This window comes from Schistocerca americana, chromosome 3 (assembly GCF_021461395.2).
Source record: "Schistocerca americana isolate TAMUIC-IGC-003095 chromosome 3, iqSchAmer2.1, whole genome shotgun sequence".
NCBI lineage: Eukaryota > Metazoa > Arthropoda > Insecta > Orthoptera > Acrididae > Schistocerca > Schistocerca americana.
The window spans coordinates 959,225,623-959,247,978 of NC_060121.1; the positions used below are offsets into that span (position 1 = coordinate 959,225,623).

Consider the following 22,356-nt stretch of genomic DNA (forward strand, 5'->3'; position numbering starts at 1 on the left):
GAGTGAGATGTTGACCTCAGAAAGAGGAAGAGGTGTTAGTCTTGTGCTATGCATAGCTCAGGGGTAAGTATTTCTAGAAAGGAAAAACAGAAGGAAAAAACATAAAGTGGGGTTGTTATGTGGAATGTTGGATATTTTATAATCTTTATTATTATTATTTATTTGTATAACATTTTTTATCAAACCCCTACTCTGTTTTAGCTAAGTAATCATTCAATGTGTAAAATGTATTGCAAAACAGGTACTTTTTAGCTGCCTTTTTAAATAAGTGTATTTTTGCAATTTCTTTAATCTCTTTTGGTAATTTATTGTACAGTTTTATTCATTGGTAGAAAATGCTGTTTTGAGTTTTATTTTTATTTTTTCTTGGGAAACGTAAGTTGAGCCTATCTCTTGTTGCATGGTCATGGACAGAGCTGTTTATGCAGTAATTACCATTGCTATTTTTGATGTGTACAACTGACTGGTAAAGGTATTCACATGGAGAAGTTAAAATCCCCAGTGTTCTGAACACATCTTTACAATGAGCTCGACTAGTATTTCTGGTTATCATTCTTATGGCTCTTTTCTGGAGTTTGAAAATTGTATTTATATTTTGTGCATTTGCTCCCCAAAAAAGAATTCCATAGATAAGAATTGAGTGTGCATATGAATAATATGTAACTAGAAGAGACTGCATGTTACACACTGATGATAGTATTCGAAGGGCACAACATGCTGATGACATTCTGTTTGCAAGTGCCTTTGTGTGTTCACACCATTTCAACTGAAAATGGTTCAAATGGCTTTGAGCACTATGCGACTTAACTTCTGAGGACATCAGTTGCCTAGAACTTAGAACTACTTAAACCTAACTAACCTAAGGACATCACAAACATCCACGCCCGAGGCAGGATTCGAACCTGCGACCGTAGCGTCACTCGGTTCCAGACTGTAGCCCCTAGAACCGCACGGCTACTCCGGCCGGGCCATTTCAACTGAGAATCAATATGCATTCCTAGAAATTTTGCATTTGTTACACAGTCTAGAGAGGTGCCATCTACATTTAATTTAACATTGCCATTTTTCCTCTTCAAACTGAAATTCATGGCATTAATTTTCTTTATGTTCAATGTCACTTTGTTACTTATTAACCAATCATAAACTTCCTTGTGAGTTTCATTTGCATTCTCGGCAAGGAGTTCTCTTGTTTTCTCAGTGACTATAATATTGCTGTCACCAGCCAAGAGGATTTTTCACCATGAGTAACACTGCTGGGAAAAACATTGATGTATATCAGGAACAGTATTGGTCCTAATATGCTATATTGCGGAACCCCTATATTAATGTATTTTGGTACTGATTAGTGTTTTACCAAACGTTTAGATCTATTTGAAGTTTGTGTTATCTCTACTGTTTCTACCCTATCTGTTAGGTAAGATCTAAACCAGTTGTTAGCTACCTCTCTTATTCCTAATGCTTCTAATTTATTTAATAGAATCTTGTGGTAGACTGTTTCAACCACCTTAGAAATATCCAAAAATATGCCTGTGACACATTCATCTCTATCAAGAGCATCAAGTACAACTTATGTAAATTCTACTATGGCTGACTCCGTATTTTTGCCACTTTGGAAACCAAACTGTGATTCGCTCAACAGATTGTATTGATTCGTATAATTCATTATTCTGTCTGTCATAATAACTTCTATTATTTTTGAGAATGCTGACAACACAGAAATGGGACAGTAATTTTCTATGTCTTCTGCATTACCTTTTTTAAGCAAAGGTACAATTCCTGCCTGTTTGAACTGCTTTGGAAATATCCCTGATGTGAAGGATTCATTTATTATATATATTAAGTGGCCTTGTATAATCCCTGTGAATTGTTTCGGTACACACGTTGGTACTTCATGTAAGCCTACTGACTTTTTATTTCTTAATTTTTGAATTGTTTTACTGACTTCATTCTCTGTGGTTGGAAGTAACATCATTGTATTTAGTGCAACATTATTTACAGGTGTTATATTTGCTTGGCGGAATGTTTGCTGTAACTTCTCTGCAATACTTAAAAAATGCTCGTTTACGTAGTTTGCTAAGATGCGTGGATCATGTATTACTTTATACCCAGTATACGCCATCGATTTCTCTTCTTCGTCATATTTGGTAACTATACAGCAAGTAGTTGTTACATGTGACATGTTCTATATCTGAGTAATGCAGTTCCAAGGAACAGATCCAAGGAACAAGAAATGAATAAAATAAAATATAAGTAATCGCTATACGCTCTCTCTATCGCTTCCTCCAGAATATCGATACATACAAGTCGATCAAGTTCTCGTTCGATATGAATTTCACGTTTGTTTATTTAGTTGACATGTGACAGCAAAATATATTCTTTTCCGTGTTTGTATGTTTATGCAGTATTTATGTTTCATGCACTGGAGTTTTGTGACAGATGAAATAAAATTTTCCGAAATTATGACAATGATAATTACAGTTTAGTCATCGTTTTGTACACTTACAATGTGATTAATGAATGCACCAAACAAAAACGAGCAGAAAGGAAGTCACACTCCAGACAACATTAAATATTATCGTAGGCGAATGGTGAGTTGCGAATATGAATATTTGATGGATGGGTTAAGAGAGGGAAACAATTTGTTAAATGGATAAATGATATGCCGACCGGCTTGTTCTGTATGTGTGGCGGAATTTTACATTAATGAGTTAGTTTCTTTGCTTTCTGTTGTCATTACGTTAAAACAGTTTGCATTAATTCAAGAGTAGCTGAGAGTTAATTTGTTTCTAAATGTCGAAAATTAGAACCAAGTATTACTTGCGGATTTAAAGGTCTTTCCGGTTAAATCCACACTAGACGACTAACTTGGACTAGATCATCTACCGGTTCTATAGGTTTTTTTGTGTTTTGAATTTCTCCTAGTACGCCCAGAATTGCATGTTTCATGGGCACTCTGTCGATTAATTCACATAAAATTATAAGGATTACTTGGGTATGTGTAACACTATACCAGCCTATTTTTGTAGGAATCTGTTGATCGCAATGTATTAGAAATTGATATTTTTCACGGAAAAATCTCCATATCTCCTTTTTAACCGAGAAACGGCAGATTGGGCTGGACAGCTGAACTCAATCCGTAACCACGTATTTCCTTCCCGCCCAAAATATTATGAGTGACAAATTTTAAAATTTCTTTCTCCACACTCCTTCGTAACACATCATGTAAACTTGCTTCAACTTGAGGGCTACATATTCTAATCATATTCAGGAAGCGATTCGATGTTTAATACGTCAAGTGCTTTAGCCTTTGTAACCCTTTGCTTTACGATTATGTATCCCGAATATGTTTGAGCTTCCTAAATTTCTTCGCTTTATCACAATCTGCTTCTAATTTATCATTAAATTACACATCCATTTGGAAATCACTTTACACCATGCTGTGCGAATGTTTCCCTGTATTTGTCGCAAGGAATCTGCTCATGACCTGTTAGCACATAATAATGTAACACCCTTTACTCCCTCACTCTGCAGCTATCGATGTATGTTACCATAAGGTACAAGAAGATTCAGATGTGAACTATGTTGTTTTTCATAGAAATTTTTATTCAGTGCAAGAAAATCACAGCCACATTAAGTGTGAAATGGTATAATAAAAATTGAGCTATTGTATGGCTTAATCTCAAAATTGTGATGGGGCTTTCTGAAACAAATCGGAAAAAATATTTGTTCATTCCACATACATGTCAGGGACTAGTGTAGCAGGGGATACAACCCGTCGGCTTTGGACAATGACGTCACAAGTCGCCAAACGAGAAGCGATTCTTCTTAGTGTTGTAGCTCGCTTCAGTAGCTGTTAAGTGTTTTTTTGCTTTAAAAAAAAAAAAATCACGAGATAGAATAAACAGATCCACTTTATTAAGCAATCAGTAAAAAAACGAAACTGAAACATAACTGCAAAAGCGAAAATGGTAAACTGCTCTCTGGCGACTTGTGACGTCATTGTCCAAAGCTGACGGGTTGTATCCCCTGCTACACTAGACCCACATGTCACATAATGGCCATGACGGTTATACTAGAATTGAATGGAAGGCATGATTTACTGTGCACCGTCTGACATACATTTACTGTAGAAGCTAGTGGATTACGTATAGTTGTATGCATATAGGTTACAGAAATTGTTTAGAAGGGAGAACTTTTGTAATATTCTTCATAGGTAATACTCCTGTTTGTGATTGTGTGGTATTCTAGTACTGTTCTAAATTAAGGAATGCATAAGGGGCAGATAGAGTTATAGCACACTACAGTTAGGTACAGTCTAATTTTTGTTCTTCAAAAAAATATAATTTAAGGTAATTACACGAGTTTATTCTGTGAAAAAATATACGTATCGGTATTGGGGAGCGCACACAATTGAATAATTAACTGATTTGCACTAAGTTGCACTAGATCATTTATAGCAATAACACACACAGTCAGACACAGAACCACACAGATACCCAAACGCACACTCCTGTGGTGATGGAAAGCCTTGCGTAGCCACAGGAGCCTACGTTTTGGTACCATTGTGGTTGTGTGGTGAGTGTGTATTCTATTGTTAGGATAAGAACTAGTGCTCAAAGCTAGTGTGAGTGCTGTTTTGTCCACTGTAGATGAGTGGTTGCCTTTCCCTTATTTTACATACATACACTATGTGATGAAAAGTATCTCAACACCCCCAAATTCATATGTTTTTCAAATTAGGTGCAGTGTGCTGCCAGGTACTCCGTATCAGCGACCTCAGTAGTCATTAGACATCGTGAGAGAGCAGAATGAGGCGCTCCGCAGAACTCGCAGACTTTGAATGTGGTCAGGGATTGTGTGTCACTTATGCGATATGTCTGTACATGAGATTTCCATGCTCGTAAACATCCTAATGTGATAGTGATAGTGATAGTGAAATGGAAACGTGAAGGGACATGTACAGGGTAAATCCATATGAAGTGGTCCAGTGATGGTCGCTTGACCATTTTTAAATATTTTAATTTTTTTATATGTGATTGCCCTATATTTGAGAAGTTCAAAACAGTTTTTTAAAATAATTTATCTTGCACCTTTACTGGATGGTGGCCATTTTTATTTGTAGGCCCGCGACGATTTTTCAGTCTGGAGACATTAGCGAAAATTTTGATATCTCTGCACTGGGTTAAGTTACAACATTGCAATTGACATGATTGTTTTTAGAAAAGTGTCCTCTACAACATTGTCTATTACACAAAATACCCTAAATTCAAAAATAAATGCTGAAAATGTCCTCCAAAGTTGCGTATCCAAATTCTCAAAAATCCACTTTTTAGGCCCAAAAATAGCAAACAAGGTGTGATTTATGAGAGTCTATTTTTTTCCTATAGTTAGATAACATACAGTACTAGCCTCATATAGAGCAAGAATACTTAGAAATATTTTCTTAATTTTTTATGAATTTTTGAAATTTGAAAATTTTCATTTTTTTGTAAAGTTTGGGGTTGGTTATATCAGGTGGGACTGAATGTAAAAATATGATTTTTGCACAGTTTGTACACCTATATGATAGCAATGTACTGTAAAAATTTCAACATTAATAACTGACTGTGAACAAAGATATGAATTTTTGAAAATGCGGATATAATTCACATTACTCTACAACTGATCTTAGGGCTGTTGCCTATTTAAGTGGTTTATTGTTTCTTTGTAATAAAATTTAATTGTGACATATTTAGTTAACACCATCACCCAATATTCATCTAGTTTATTTATTTTTAATAATGCAATATTAAACAATAGGAGCTTTTGCTTTTGTTCTATGGTAATAAAAATACCCATGTACGTTTAGGTTTATTGTCAATAAAGAAGTACATTATTGCTGGATGTGGCATTGTGGAAGTACAGTATTGCTGGGTGTGGCGTTGTTATAGTCAGTATGTTCTGAAACCTCTGTTAAAGTGCTTTGTTCTGTGTGTAATTTGTAATTAATTTTGAGAGATTAACTGGAATGCAATAACATGGATGAACAGTGCTCTGTTGGATGGATAGCAAGTGAAGTGAGTCACAAAACAGTTTACGGTTCAGTTTCAAAAAACTTGAAAAATGTCAGTGACTTTGATGAAGTTCGACAAACTTTGTTTAAATTCCGAGTAAGTTCTTCTGTAACATCAGTGTGTGAGTATCATGAGAAGAAATATATTCTGAAGTACAATCACATTTTTGGAAGTAAGTGCTGTGATCTACTTAAAGTTCATAAAAAGCCTATTACTAAAGGTTTGAGGGAAATAAAACTTGAACATTTTTCCTTGTTATGTGAGAGTGAAACAGCTTCTCAAGTGAAACGTAATGTGATTCCTGGAAATTCTCTGTGCCCAAATTCTTACTCAAAACTATTTGTTGTGAAAATCCAGAGCCAGAATCATGTAACCTTGTTAATGACACCTATATTCCTACTGAGGAACCTGTTAGCATATTGGATTTTGCTTGTTCTAAGTTGATGTATCTCCTGCATTGAAAATAATAAAATTAAGTAACAGAAAAAGAAAAGCAGCTATTGAAAATAAGGTTCAACAATTTTCAGACAAAATTAGAAAAGACTTGGAATCGTGCTTTAATAATACAGATACTGTACCAACATTATTTCTAAAGAAGAAGGAAACCTACCACCAGCATCATCTGACACTGAATATTTGAGCTTAATAGAGAAATTAAAATTAAATGTTCAATGACATCTAAAGAGGAAAAAGTTAAAATTTTAAGTTTGCTCCCTGACTCATGGTCAAGAGAAAAAATAGTTCATGAATTCAATGTTTCTCATTGTTTGGTTAAACTAACCCGAAAATTAGTGAAAGAGAAAGGAATTCTTCCAGTTTTAGGAAAGAAGAAAGGAGTAGGTATAAGTGAAGATTAGATTTATTCATTCCATAGACCCATAAAAAGAGGGATTCATCCTGGGTGTGGAATATGTCAGACAAACACATTACAAAAATGTAATAAGAATAACTTGAGTTTCATTAATTTTAATCATCCTCAGTCAGTAAACAGTAAAATTATGTACATGAATTAAATTTAAACTTCTAATATTTACAGGTTTAATACTTACATCTGCTTTCATTAAATCCATCATTCAAACATTTGCTAGTTTATTGGCTGTTACAACCGAAACAATTAAAAAGATGCAGCAATTTTTTTGAAGATTATGAAAATAGTAGAATGTGCCCAGGTTGCAAAGATAGCAAAAGAGTTGTTATAAATGGAGTTAAAGTAACAAAGCAGAAATGACCAATGCTGTCAAATTGAAATGAACTTTATGTAGCTTTCAAAAATTCTCATCCTGAATGCAAAATTGGAAGGTCAAAATTTTGTGACCTCTGTCTGAAGTGGTGTATTTTGGCTGGATCCTCAGGGGCACACTCCGTATGTGTTTGTTTATATCATCAAAATGTCAAACTGATGATTGCGGGTGCATAACTCAGTGATCGTAACTACAAACAGTTACTAGATTTAATGGTTTGTGACACTAACAGTTATGACTGCATGATGAGTTTGTGTAATAAATGCCCTGGTAAGGAAAACATTATTGAACTGTTTCACGAATATGATGAGGAAATGCCAGACAGTATTACCTTCAAATAGTGGGTCACAACTGACAGGGCAGAAATGATAACAGTGGTTAAATCTCAGGAAGAGTACTTGGAATCTTTAATTGATAACTTAACAAAACCTCAAAAGTCACCACTATGTTTCTAAATCCAAAGTAAGTTTTTAAAGGACAAAAAAGCACAACTTCATGAAACTGAGTGCAAAGTGCTAGCTGATTTTGCGGAAAATTTTACATTTGTGATTGAGAATGCAATACAAGGGTACTACTGGGCCAATGACCAGGCAACAGTGCATCCATTTATTCTCTACTTTAAAAATGAGAAAGATGAAGTTTGCAGTTCTTAAATTTGCAATCTAAGCAACTACTTGGAGCACAACACTTTGGCTGTACACGTGTTTCAAAAGTATGTAATAAATTACATAAAAGAAAATTTTCCCTAGGTTGAGAAGCTGGTATACTTTTCAGATGGAAGTGGTAGTCAGTATAAGAACAAAAAGAATTTTTCAAATTTGTGCACCCACAAAGTAGACTTTGGGTTGGAGGCTGAATGGCACTTTTTGCATCTTGCCATGGTAAAAATGCATGTAATGGAATAGGAGGTACAACAAAACATGAAGTAAATAAAACCAGCCTACAAAGGCCAACTACAGACCAAATGCTCACAGTACAGGATATATAAGTCTTTTGCAAGGATAATATTAAAGGCATTACATATTTTCTGATCAAGAAAGAAGAAGTGGTTCTGCATATGAAAACAACACCTCAAACCAGGTTTGAAAACTGTATAGCTATAAACGGAAGAAGGCATTTTCACAAATTCCTTGACATTGCAGAAAACTTAGTTTGATGCTATGTACCGTAACACGAGAAACCGAAATTTATGGGGTTCATTGTGTCAGTAAAATCACATCTCTGTCTTTAACGTTGAATGACATAGCGGCATGTGCGAATGATGGACAGTGGTGGCTTGCAGAGGTTGAAAGAATAAGTTTGGAGATCAATGATGTTTTTGTGCATTTTTATTACCATGCTGGTCCAAGAACGTCGTTCAAGAAATCTACGAGTGATAAAGTTTGGATACCAATGAAAAATGTTTTAAGGAAACTTTCAGTGCTTGAACTTACCACAGCAACTGAGAGGTCTTATTCTATATCAAAGAAGCTGTCTGAAGAAATAAGTATTCTTAACATTCACCACCAGTTTTAGGAACACTCGCATCTCAAAGGATGTTAACTGAAAATATTTATTTATAGTAGCCTATGTCAAAATAATATAAATGTTACTTTCAGAAATGCTTCCACTTTTTGTGTATAATTCAGTACCTTACTTCAATAATAATTGATTATGTCCTGCCAATATCACATATGAATAGGCTACAGCCATAAGATCAGTTGTAGAGTAATGTGAAGTATCTCCTCATTTTCAAAAATTCATATCTTTGTTCACAGTCGGATATCAATGTTGAAATTTTTACAGTAGGTTGCTATCATATAGGTGTACAAACTGTGCAAAAATCATATTTGTATATTCAGTCCCACCGGCCGGTGTGGCCAAGTGGTTCTAGGCACTTCAGTCTGGAACCGCGCGACCGCTATGGTCGCAGGTTCGAATCCTGCCTCAGGCATGGATGTGTGTGATGTCCTTAGGTTAGTTAGGTTTAAGTAGTTCTAAGTTCTAGGGGACTGATAACCTCAGATGTTAAGTCCCATAGTGCTCAGGGCCATTTTATTCAGCCCCACCTGAGATAACTAACCCCATACTTTACAAAAAATGAAAATTTTCAAATTTCAAAACTTCATAAAGAATTAAGGAAACATTTGTAAGTGTTCTTGCTGTATATGAGACTAGTAGTGTATGATATCTAACTATAGGAAAAAAATAGACTCTCATAAATTACTCCTTGTTTGTTATTTTTGGGCCTAAAAAGTGGATTTTTGAAAATTTGGTTACCAAACTATGGAGGTCGTTTTGACCAGTTATGTTTTAATTTAGGGTATTTTGTGTAATAGACAATGTTGTAGAGGACTCTTTTCTAAAAACAATCATGTCAATTGCAATGTTGTAACTTAACCCAGTGCAGAGATATTCACATTTGTGCTAACGTCACTAAACTGAAACATCGTCACACGTTTACAAACTAAAATGGCCGCCATTCCGTAAAGGTGAAAGGTAAAATTTTTCTAACAACTGTTTTGAACTTCACAAATATAGGGTAATCACATATAAAAAAATTAAAATATTTAAAAATGGTCAAGCGACCAACTTAATTTTTATTGGACCACTACATTTGGATTGACCCTACAGCACAAAAGTGAACAGGCCAACCTTGTCTGTTGACTGACAGAGACTGCCAACAGTTGAAGAGGGTCATAATGTGTAATAGGCAGACATCTATCCAGACCATCACACGGGAATTCCAAACTGCATCAGGATCCACAGCAAGTACCATGACAGTCAGGTGGGAGGTGAGAAAACTTGGATTTCATGGTTGAGTGTATGCTCATAAGCCACACAATAGGCCAGAAAATGCCAAATGACACCTCACTTGCTGTAAGGAGCATAAACATCGGACGATTGAACAGGAAAATAACACTGTGTGGAGTGATGAATCACGGTACACAATGTGGCAATCCGATAGCAGGGTGTGGATATGGCAAATACCCGATGAATATCATCTGCCAGCATGTGTAGTGCCAACAGTAAAATTCAGAGGCGGTGGTGTTATGGTGTAGTTGTGTTTTTCGTGGAAGGGCTTCCACCCCTTGTTGTTTTGTGTGGCACTATCACAGCATAGGCCTACATTGATGTTTTAAGCACCTTCTTGCTTCCCCCTGTTGAAGAGAAATTCGGGGATGGCGATTTCATCTTTCAACATGATCAAGTACATGTTCATAACACATGGCCTGTGGTGGAGTGGTTACATGACAATAACATCCCTGTAATGGCCTGGCCTGCACAAAGTCTTGACCTGAATCCATAGCACACCTGTGACCTGTGGGATGTCTTGGAACACCGACTTCATGCCAGGCCTCACCGACCAACATCGATACCTCTCCTCAGTGCAGCACTCCAGGAAGAATGGGCTGCCATTCCCCAAGAAACCTTCCAGCACCTGATTGAACGTGTGCCTGTGTGAGGGGAAGCTGTCATCAAGGCCAAGGGTGGGCCAACACCATATTGAATTCCAGCATTACCGATGGAGGGCGCCATGAACTTGTAAGTCATTTTCAACCATGTGTCCGGATATTTTTGATCACATAGTGTAGTGCTCTGTAAATGCCACAATTAACAATTAAAATTTTACCCCGCAGTAATGTTGAATTTCATGGTTTAATAAACATTTTGCGATTATTCTCAGTGGGTTTCATAGCTATAATTGGTGTATCATCTGAAAATTAACAGGATTAATGCATAAGATGAAAACTTATTGGGGAATCCATTTTATAAATATACAGACTCAGAAAATCAGCTTTGAAGTTTGAATAATTTAAGGGATTACAGAAGTGTGTGAAACCACCTGACACATTCCACATCACTATGAAGCGTCGTATTCATGATCTATGGAACAAGTACTAGTCTAATCTAATCTGCTTTGACCCATGACATTATCAATGTGGTGGAAATGCCTATTCTTCTTCTTCTTGGTTGGCTCTACAATCCTCGAAGAACCTTGGCCTCGTGTATCACCTGCCTCCATTCTTCTCTGTCCATCGCCTTCCTTCTCCAATTTCTTATTCCCATCACCTTTAGATCTTCTTCCATATCGTGCAGCCACCTTTTCCCGTCAGCTTTTCCCATGAAAACTTTCTTGACACTCTGATTTTTTGGCTTTCTCTGTACGTGTCCTGCCCATCTTAATCTTCCTTGCTTAATTTTAACAACAATATCCATCTGTCCAAAATGTGTTTGTAGTTCTACATTTGTCCTTACTTTCCAGTCATCTTCCTCTCTCACTGCTCCAAAAATCCTCCTCAGTATCTTTCTTTCGCATCTCAGTAACCAGTTCTCCTCCTTGAATGTCAATACCCAGCCTTCTGATCCATATGTTACTATAGGTCGTAATATGGTCATGTATATTTTGATTTTTGTATTCCTACTAACATTCCTGGAATTAAATACATTCTGCAAGGCAAAATAGCAACGATTTCAACTCGCTATCCTTTCTTGAATTTCTACTGCTACTTTATTGTTCTCCATTATTACAGAACCTGAATATTTAAACGTTTTCACACTTTCACAGAATTCCATTGTCCATTTATATTGGGGTCGCCCATCACTATATACTTTGTTTTGTTTACGTTTACTTCTAAACCTACTTCTCTTGCTGCTTCCTCTAACGCATCGTAGTTCCACTTTAGTGCCCTTACATTCCTTGCCATTAATGCTATGTCATCCGCATATGCTACCACTTGAACTTGCTGATTAAGTATTGTTCCTCCTGGGTTTATCGGCATTTGCCGCATCACCTTTTCTAAAACTCAATTAAATAGCATTGTAGAGATCACATCTCCCTGTCGTAGCCCCGTCCGTACTTGGAATTCACCAGACAGTTCTTGCTCTGTTCTTACTTTACACACTGTTGCTTTCATTGTCATTTCTGTTAAATTGACCAGTTTAAGTCAGATTCTAAATTCTTTCGTGATCTGTATAATTTTCTTCCTGTGTAGGCTGTTGTACGCTTGCTTAAAATGAATGTACAATTGCTGTAGTTGCTTGTCATACTCATAAAACTTCTCTAGCACTTGTCTTAATAAAAATATCTGATCCATCGTGGATCTGTTCCTCCTAAATCCAGCCTGATAGTCCCCCAATATCCCTTCTATCATCCCTTCTAGTCTGGGTGCTAAAATTTTACTAAATATCTTATATGTTACATCCAAGAGAGTGATTCCACGATAATTGCTGCATTCTGACTTGTCGCCTTTTTTATGTAATGGACAGATAATTCACATGTTCCAATTCTTAGGCATTACCTCCTTTATCCATATTTCCTTTATCAATTCATGGACTGCCTCCTCCATTTTCTTCCCCCCATATTTTAATAATTCAGCCTCTATGCCATCTTCTCCTGCTGCTTTATTATTTTTTAGGCTCTTGATAGCATTCTTCACTTCCTCTAGCTCTGGTACTACTTCCTCTTTCCGATCCTCTACCTCTAACTCTGATTCCAATTCTGAGTCCTGTTCCCTTTCATTCTCAATCACAGTTCCTTCTTCTTTATCCCCTTCTTTCCCATCAAACAGTTCGGTAAAATACTTTTGCCACCTTTCTAGGACTTTACTTTTATCTCCAATTAGATTTCCATCCTTATGCTTATAGAAAACTGCTCGCAGGTGGAAACATTTCTTCAAATCTCTTGTTCTTTCATAGAACCTTCTGATCTCTGTATTGTCTTCCATTTCATCCAGCTGCTCTATCCTTCTCCTTTCATGCTGCCTTTTCTTTACCCTACGAAGCTTATCCGCTCTTTTACCTCTTTTCTCTGTATTCTTCTGCTGCTAACCTTGTGTTCCTTTGCAACATTCTCTGTCTCGTTTCATTTCTCTCGTGTATTACCGTTAAGCATTCCACACCGAACCACTTAACCACCCTTTTGCTTTGTTCCCTCCTCAGTATCTCTTCTGCAGCCTCGCTAATGGCAGTTTTCAACGACTCTCATTTGGTTACCACATTATCTCCATTCCCTGTGTTTCTCCTTGCTTCCAGTATCTCTTCTAGTTTTTTTCCTATATTCTTCCTGTGTTTCCTTCATTTGGGGTCTTTGTATATTGTGTTTCATTCTTATATTAGTCTTTTGGTTTCTTACCAAATCCATCTTCTGCCTGTATCTCATTCGTACTAAGTAGTGCCCTGTGTCTCCATCTGAACCTCAGCAGCTGCTAACTTCCATAATATCTGTTGCATGCCTTTTGTCTATGAGTACGTGAGCTGTTTGGTTTCTTGTGTTTTCATCGTGTGATACCCATGTACATTTCTTAATATCTTTCCTTGGGTGATAGGTGCTTTTTATCATCATGTTGTTCTGACTGGTGAAGTCTATCAGTCTGAGCCCATTATCATTACTGTCACTGTGTAGGCTTTCCTTTCCTATTATACTTCTATACGTCTCTTCTTTCCCTATTTTTGCATTTAGGTCTCCAAGTATTATTTTCACATCGTGCCTTTGAATTTTACCAATTTCTTCTTCCAATTTGGCATAAAATATATCCTTTGCTTCTTCATCTGCCTCCTCCATAGGGGCGTAGACATTCACTGTTGCAACGTTAAAAAATTTTGCCCTTATCCTTAGAGAACACATTTCGTCACTTATTGGCATAAAACCAATTACATTAGCCTTCATAGAAATATGTAGAAGGAAACCAGTACCATAAAATGCTGTATCTCCACCATTGTACATCATTAAATGTTCCTCCAATGCTATCATTCCTTGCCCTTTCCATCCAGTTTCTTGTATTGCTGCTATTTTCACTTGATACTTATCTAGTTCATTCCCAGTTTCTTGTAGCTTTCCAGGCCTCTTGAGTGTCCTCACATTCCATGTAGCTATCTGAATATCCGTGTTCCTTCTCTTTAACTGTGTTTCTTGCCGGGTCAGCAACAGGCAATCCTTTCCGTTCTGAGGCACGTGTATAGTATCTGCAACAGCACTTTTTTATGGGGTGGAGTTGTTAGCCACACGCCCAACCCCCAACTTGTGAGGACCTGGATTTTTTTTAGGGTTACTCATCTAGGAGGGTTGGCTGCCCTACGCCTATAGAGACCCCCCACCCCTGCCCTGTGTTGTGTGACACACTTTGTCTGACCCCTCCATCAAGACCAATCTGGCTTGTGTGGCCCGGCCAGTAGCTACACTACTGCCGGCACAGCTCTGGACTTTGTCAGAGCGCGCAAACACTCCTGCCCAGCACTGAAGGTGCCTAGATAAGGCGATGTCCCCTGGGAGGGAATGCCTATTCTAAGCAGCTCTAATATGGTGCCTATTATGTCAGTACATACACATGGCAACAAACATGAAAATACATATAAATAAATCAATAACATCTCCCTCCAAAAATACCATCAAACTAACAGAAAAACTGCGGAAATTGGGGAGGGGGGGGCGGGTGTTAGGGTGGGGCAAGCTAAATATAACAGTAAAAAATAATTGCACCGCTATCCCAAAACACGCAAAATGATGATAAAAAAAACCCAACAAAATTACAACATTCCACAAAACCAACAAAAGTCTACAGGAATCAGACAATTCACTTGACCTGTATAGGTCAGCCACAGCTGACAATACCAAAACACCAACACCTACAATTAAAACTACGAAAATTGTAAAGGAACATTTCCCTTATCTATATAGATCAGCCACAGCTGACAATATCAAACACCAATACCTACAGCTAAAACTACAAAAATTGGAATTGGACATTTCCCTTGACCCATATAGGTCAACCACAACTACTGATACCAAAAAAACCAACACCTTCAACTACGAAAAATAAAACCACAACAACTCAAAAATCAAAATATCCTGATGTTGATAAACCTTATCCTAAGCACCTCTAAAGTGTTAACATTTTGTTTGTTGATCTCATACACCCATTTCTTATCTACAATCATTGTGCTGTTTTGGAAAGCTCTATTGCTTCTACACTTTTCACATGTGATTTTTACTTTATAGCCGAAGCCTAAGAAAACAGTGTCCATCATACACACAACAAAGACATCTTTTTACTTCCTTAAACATTAAATCTATATTACAAATAACATTTCCTCTGTTTTCTGTAGATTATAAAGTACTGAAATTGCTTTTCACTTTTTTCATTGAAGAACTTGGTGTGTGGTTACAGTTATTAGCATTCCCCTGCAAATTACTATGTCCGTTTCCATGATAATATGCATTTTTTTAAATTTTAAAATGTTTTGCACTTTTTTGTTTCTAAATCAAAAAGTATCATCTCAATAATCACAATAAAGCAGCTACAGAAAGTCATATGCACACTCAATAACACGACACAACTGAAGCAACAAAAACCTCTAAAGATAACAACTGAGGAACTGAACATTGCGTGACAAGTATGAGCAATTTATAGTGACATCTGGCCTCTCAGAAGTATGAGATGTATGTGTGAAAGTAAAACTCAGTCAGGAAACTAAAAGTTCCGTGTTAATGGCTGAAGTGAGTGTGGAATGTTCAAATGTGAGTTGGAATGAGAACAGTTCATTAAAATATGACAAAATAGAAGAGTCGGGATTGAAGCTTAAACATGTCATAAACTTCACTCTTAAATGTGTGAGAAAGATAATATGAGGGAACAAAGATCCATTTTGGTTTGATTGAAATATTAGAAGAATCCACATCTACATAGATACTCCACAGGCAACAGTACTGTGCATGGCGGAGGGTACCTTGTACAACTATTTGACATTTCCTTTCCTGTTCCACTGCAGATAGAGTGAGGGTAAAACAACTGTCTATATACCTCCGTATGAGCCTTGAGTTCTCGTATCTTATCTTTATGGTCCTTATGCGCAATGTATTTTGGCTGCTGTAGTATCGTTCAGCAGTCAGCTTCAAATGCCAGTTCTCTAAATTTTCTTAACAGTGTTTCTCGAAAAGAACGCCGCCTTCCCTCCAGGGATTCCTATTTGAGTTCATGTAGCATCTCCATAACTCTTACATGTTGTTCAAACCTACCGGTAACAAATCTAGCAGCTCGCCTCTGAATTACCTCAATGTCTTCCTTCAGTCTGACCTGGCATGGGTCCCAGACACTTGAAGTGTACTCAAGAATAGGTCGTACCAGCATCCTATATGTGGTCTCCTTTACAGGTGAACCACTCTTTCCTAAAATTCTCCCAATAAGCCGAAGCCTACCTATTGCCTTCTCTACCACAGTTCTCACATGCTTGTTCCACCTTATATCGCTTTGCACCATTATGCCCAGATAGTTAAATGACTTAACTGTGTCAAGCAGGACACTAATAATTATGTATCCAAACATTACAGGTTTGATCTTTCTACTTATCTGCATTAACTTACATTTCTCCACTTTTAGGGCTAGTTACCATTCATCACACCAACTGGAAATTTTGTGTAAGTTGACTTGAATCTTCCTACAGTTCATCAACTTCAACATCTTATCATAACCACATCATGATCAGCAAACAACTGCAGATTGCTGCCCACACTGTCCGCCAAATCGTTTATGCATATAGAGAACAACTGTGGTCCCGTCAAACTTCCCTGGGGTGCTCCTAACGATACCCTTGTCTCTGATGAACACTCGCCGTCGAGGACAAGATGCTGAGTTCTATTATTTAAGAAGTCTTTGAGCCACTCACATATCTTTGACTTATTCCATATGCTTGTATCTTCATTAACAGCCTACAATGAGGCACCATGTCAAATGCTTTCTGGAAATCCAGAAATGTGGAATTTTCCCATTGTCCTTCATCCGTAGTTCTCAGTATATCATGTGAGAAAAGGACAAGCTCAGTTTTGCATGAGAGATGCTTTCTAAAACCATGCTGATTCGTGGACATAAACTACTCAGTCTCAAGAAAGTTTATTATATTTGAACTGAGAATATGTTCAAGGATTCTGCAGGAGACAGAAGTTAGAGATATTGGTCTGTAATTGTACGGGTTCATTCTTTTACCCTTCTTGTATACTGGAGTCACCTGCTCTTTTATCCAGTCACTTGGGACTCTGAGCTGGACAAGAGACTCATGATAAATGCAACCTAGGTAAGGGGCCAGTGCCATAGGGTACTCTTTGTAAAATTGAACTGGGATTTCTTCCAGACCTGGTGATTTATTTGCTTTAAAATCTTCCAGCTGTTTCTCCATGCCAGGTATGCTTATAACTATGTCGTCCGTATGGGAGTCTGTCCAATGGTCAACTGATGGTATGTTTGTACGATTCTCCCGGAACTTGGCCTTTCGTTTTGCTTTTTTCAACTGCCACACCAGACTGTTTAACAAGAGACTGATTGGTAGCCTTGGACCCACTCAGCAATTTTACATAAGACCAGGATTTTCTCAGGTTCTCTGCCAGATCTTTTGTTAAGGCGTGACGGTGGTAATTGTTGTATGCTTCACGCATAGATCTTTTCACAGATGCACGAATCTGTGCTAAACTTCACATGTCGACATTTGTGCATTCCCCTTTGAACCGAGAGTGCAACAGCTTCTGCTTCCTTTATCTACTTACTATTTACATAACTCTCCAGACCATGATTTACAGTCTGCTTAAACTTTGCCCATAGTCCTCTATATCTATCTTACTGGAACTAAGTGATGACAATTCACTACCTAAATGAGATGCTAATAACTGCTTATCTGCTCTGTCTAGCAGGATACTGACTTTGTCGATAAGGTCTGGCCTATTTTTAGCTACAGGGTCTAAGATATTTACTCTGCATGTGAGATACCAAGTTAACTGCTCAAGACAATTTTCAAAAAAAAGTAGCGAATCATGTGGCCAGTGAAAACATCCAACAGTTAACTTTTTTTCACCTCCACCATTTCTACGCGACCAGATGACCTTGACTGTCACACTAAACTTCAATTTCAATAGAGACGGTACTTTGTCAAATGCAATGAACACTTCTCCTCCAATAGGATCTAACCTGTCTTTCCAATATACATTCTATGACTCGCTAAATATCTTGGAACTTTCCACTTCAGGTTTCAGCCAGCTCTGGATTCCAAGAGTAATTCAAGCACAAGAACTTTCCTCGAGGGCAGTAAATTTGGGAGCTTTATTACATATACTTCAACAGTTCACTGATAAAATTCTCACAGTCGAACTGTCTTCACTCTGAACTCCGTTTGACTTCCCTTGCTGCATATCGACTGGTGATTGCTTATTAGAGCACCTCAAACTAGTGCCTAGCCTAAAAAACCCTCATGCGCACTCCGCAAGTACTCTGAGTAGTTGCTTCCTTTGTGTAGTGCACCCCTGACCTACCAAGGGGAGTCCTACAAATGCCCATAAGATAATGCAGGTCTAGAAATCTTCAGCCAAGACCTTCACAGAATTGACAAAGCCTTTGTCTGATCAACCCCAGTAACGATGCTGCAAATTGTGTGCCCTGGTTGCACTCCCCGTGTGTTCAGCAGTCTCCACCACCTCCACCAGTCGCCCATACGAATGTTGCAGTAGCAGATGTGTGCGTTGCAAAAAAAGAGAAGGTAACATAACTAATAGGGAAACAACTTAACAAGGATCTCTTGTGCAGTGTAGATTGATGCATTACACGAAAAGACCTCAGTATACTCCTGTTCTTAAAAATGATTAGAGAACAGATGTACAAAATTGCATCCCAGTATCTGCATCGTGTGTCTGTTGCAGAATCCTAGAGTATATTCTTAGCATAGCTTTAGCCAATCTCAACAAACCAGCAAGGGTTCCAAAAAAGACATCTCACATGAATTTTTGAGTATGTTTCAAAGAAAATGGATACCTACATTTGTACAAACAGAGTAGTTTACAGTACAGTACAATTTCTCGTGAAATTTCACTGTGAACATTCCTATGCAAGTAACAGAAATTTTCAGTACTTGAATTTAGATAAAGAGATAATTTGTAGGAACTGTTGGTTATGTAGTTTGTTCTTATTTCTTTTTATTTTCTGAATTTATGAGGTTTCTCAATTTTTTGCTTTATATTAAATGAGGGATTGTTCAATTCCTTTACTCCACTGTACATACGTCCACTCTGAAGTACATTAAAACTATTTTTGGTTGTACTGTTGTGATTTTGCAAATCACTGTTCAGCTGAAATGGATATGTAATTATTGACAAAAAAAAAAACTGAGAAGTTAAAGTGTTGATCTTGGCCAAGGTTACTCAAAGTACATTTCTGTAATGTACTTTTTAATTGTAACCATGGACTCACTTGTTACTAAAATATTTATTTATCGTCATTCCAAAATGCATAATGTGAAATTATTTGTTTCATATTTTTAATACTGATGTGTATTTTGCTCGACATAGAGTTTCACGACAGCATGACAGTTAAATTTTAAATGTATCGCTACAAATAATTTTAAATTGTTCACCCTTAATTGTTTCACAGGATTATCATGCAGTTTTTCTTTCAGGCTCAATGGATAAATCAATAGAAGATATAAGAAAGCAACATTCAGAACTGGAATTTCTCGAAAGAACCATTTTGTCTCTAAATCAAGATTCACATGAGATCAGTCCAAGTGATCTTATTGTTATTTTGTTGTACACGTTGATGTTGGAAAGTGAATTCTCTCCATGTGAAACAGACTGTGGAGGGATCCATGAATCTGAAACACTAAATAGTGGAACTGCGAGTAATCTCCCTAATGCTTGGAAAGATGATCAGACTAATGTATACAAAATAACATTTATACTAAATCAGATTGCAGAACATAGATGCAGACTTGTTGGTTTCTTAATTGGTGATATTTTGGAGCTTAATCTGATTGTATCGAATACTGTCCCAAAAATAGTATATGGTTTGAGTTTCCGTTGTTCTGATGTTATAAGGAAGACTCAGCCATCGACTCCTGTGTTAGCCAGATATGCAAATATAAGACAGTTAAAAGAGAAATTAAAGAAAGAGCTGTTGTACCCTGTGAGGTGTATTATTTTGAATGAAGTACATGTATTAAATGGTTCCCTCCTGGGTATTCCAGATGACCTAAAACATAAAATATACTCACAACTCAAATTAAATGATATTTATAGTTTATTGGTGTCATGTCGCTACATGAACAACTTAATTGTGTCTGACCGACGGCTGTGGAAGAAATTGTTTTGCAGATATTATCCAACTGCTTACAATGAGCTAATTGTAGACAACCGAGAAAACATTGACTGGAAAAAGGAATTGCAGAAGAGGAGGCAACAAAGGATTGCATCAAGGGGACCTTTTGCCTTTTCAGATTTCAGGGTACTGTCTTATTGATTGTGTGTTTTGCATGGTTATTGGATGTGTGCTGTGTGTTCTTGTCACGTAAATATGTAATATTTTGTGTTCAGATTTAATAAAATTAGTGGTCAATTGATGCACTGAGAACCATAAGAATGCAAAACACAAAGTTTTGAGAAAAATAGATGTTCGTGAAAATCAACTTTATAGACAAACCACCAGTCTCAAAGGTCTGACTTATTTTTTAATGAAGTGTTAACTACTATATTTCGTGTGAAAAAATAATATACCCATTTTATTAATGTTAATTCACGATATATCTATATCTAGGCTGGTGACAGTTGTGTCTTTTAATATTTGTAAAGTTTGTAATTAATTTTAAAATACAATCAAAACATAAAGAACAGACACTAAATGCACCACACATACACAGTTATGACCTATTCCAACACTTTATTATCCTCCTTAACATCATTTTCACAAAGCATATTCTGTGACTTGAGGTTCAGATAAAACTGCTGATATACCTCTGGTTCAGAAGTACTACTACTATATATGTGATGTAGACACTAAATTAAGTTGCCAAACCTAGATAACAATTGAGCAGCGTAGAGCAACACAGTTATGCATTTTGTTATGGGTCTGTATGGAAATAAATGTGCGAGAAATCAGGGAAACAGTTTTTCAGGAATGTTCATATATACAGTGTGGGCTTACAGGTATGGACGAAGCTGGTTCACCATAAAATCAATAGGTGTCAGGAAAATGCATACATGCTTAAATCACAAAATCGATTATGGTGAGATTTAAGTCCTTGTGGTTCTCAGCACCTCAGTTTGTTTAAACAATTGAAAGTCCAGGTTGCAATATCAACGATATTAGAAAAGGATAGACTCCTACTCATCATAAAGATGACACATTGAGTTTCAGACAGGCATGAAGGAAAGACCATTACATATAAGCTTCCAGCTAAATCCTTCTTCAGGAAGGAGAAAAACATGCACACATTTACACACGAAAGCACACCACATACACATGACCACTACCTCCAGCCAGACTGGCTGGAAGTAGCATTTTGTGTGTGTGTGTGTGTGTGTGTGTGTGTGTGTGTGTGTGTGTGTGTGTGTGTGAGAGAGAGAGAGAGAGAGAGAGAGAGAGAGAAGTGTGCTTGCTTGTGTGAATGTGTGCATGTGTCTCCTTTCTGAAGAAGGCTTTGGCCAAAAGTTACACGTAACAGTCTTTTCTTCGTGCCTGTCTGCAACTCAATGTGTCATCTTTATGTGGTGAGTAGCAGTCTATCCTTTTCATAATACTGTCGGCCAGTTTATTTTGTAAGCGGGTCATGTTTGCCAATTTACTTGTATGGATTAGCAGTAATCACATATCTTAATAAATTTCAATTGGTAAACCAATTTTGGTTTAGCAGTCATTTTCATTTGCCTGTGTAATGATTGTTGCCATAAGGCTGTGTAAGAATATGTTGAGGTTCACCATATGTGCAATCATTATTAGTATAGTCTATTTATAGGAGCATTACACATGTGGTAATCATTGACTTATCTTGACTGATAGGTAGAAATCAGGTTAGATGCTGAAGTATTTGATGTGGCTGTAATAAAATTTATTATTTTTTTATACAAAATATGTAACTGAGGACTTCCTTACTATTTATTTAAATCCATGATGAGTGTGATAGAAAAACTTATTTCAGTATTCAAAAATCACATGATGCTTCAAAATTGGGTTCCTCTTCTTCAAAAACGAAGATGAAAAATTGATTAATGATATGGAAAGACATTCCTTTTGGTAGCCACTTACATTTTATCTATGTGAACTTCAGGCCTCCATTTC

At 37.0% G+C, this 22,356-nt stretch overlaps 2 protein-coding genes across 4 annotated transcripts in view; both read left to right on the plus strand.

The window, feature by feature from the left end:
- Positions 1-2,346: 2,346 nt before the first annotated feature.
- Positions 2,347-22,356, plus strand: part of LOC124605578 (WASH complex subunit 5) — a 194,399-nt gene continuing 174,389 nt past the window's right edge. For 2 of the 3 annotated variants that reach the window (XM_047137357.1, XM_047137356.1), the window contains exon 1: positions 2,347-2,588. The gene's annotated coding sequence lies outside the window, so the exon portion shown is untranslated. Of the gene's footprint in view, positions 2,589-20,387; positions 20,527-22,356 lie in introns of those variants that run through there. The other variant, XM_047137355.1, reaches the window with a different exon arrangement.
- LOC124606578 (F-box only protein 7-like) lies at positions 19,708-20,541 on the plus strand. Its single transcript, XM_047138562.1, has one exon. The coding sequence runs from the start codon at positions 19,708-19,710 to the stop codon at positions 20,539-20,541; it is 834 nt and encodes a 277-aa protein (XP_046994518.1).

Coding starts and splice junctions, on each gene's coding strand:
- LOC124606578 (XM_047138562.1), top strand. CDS start 19,708: ATGGATAAATCAATAGAAGATATAAGAAAGCAACATTCAGAACTGGAA.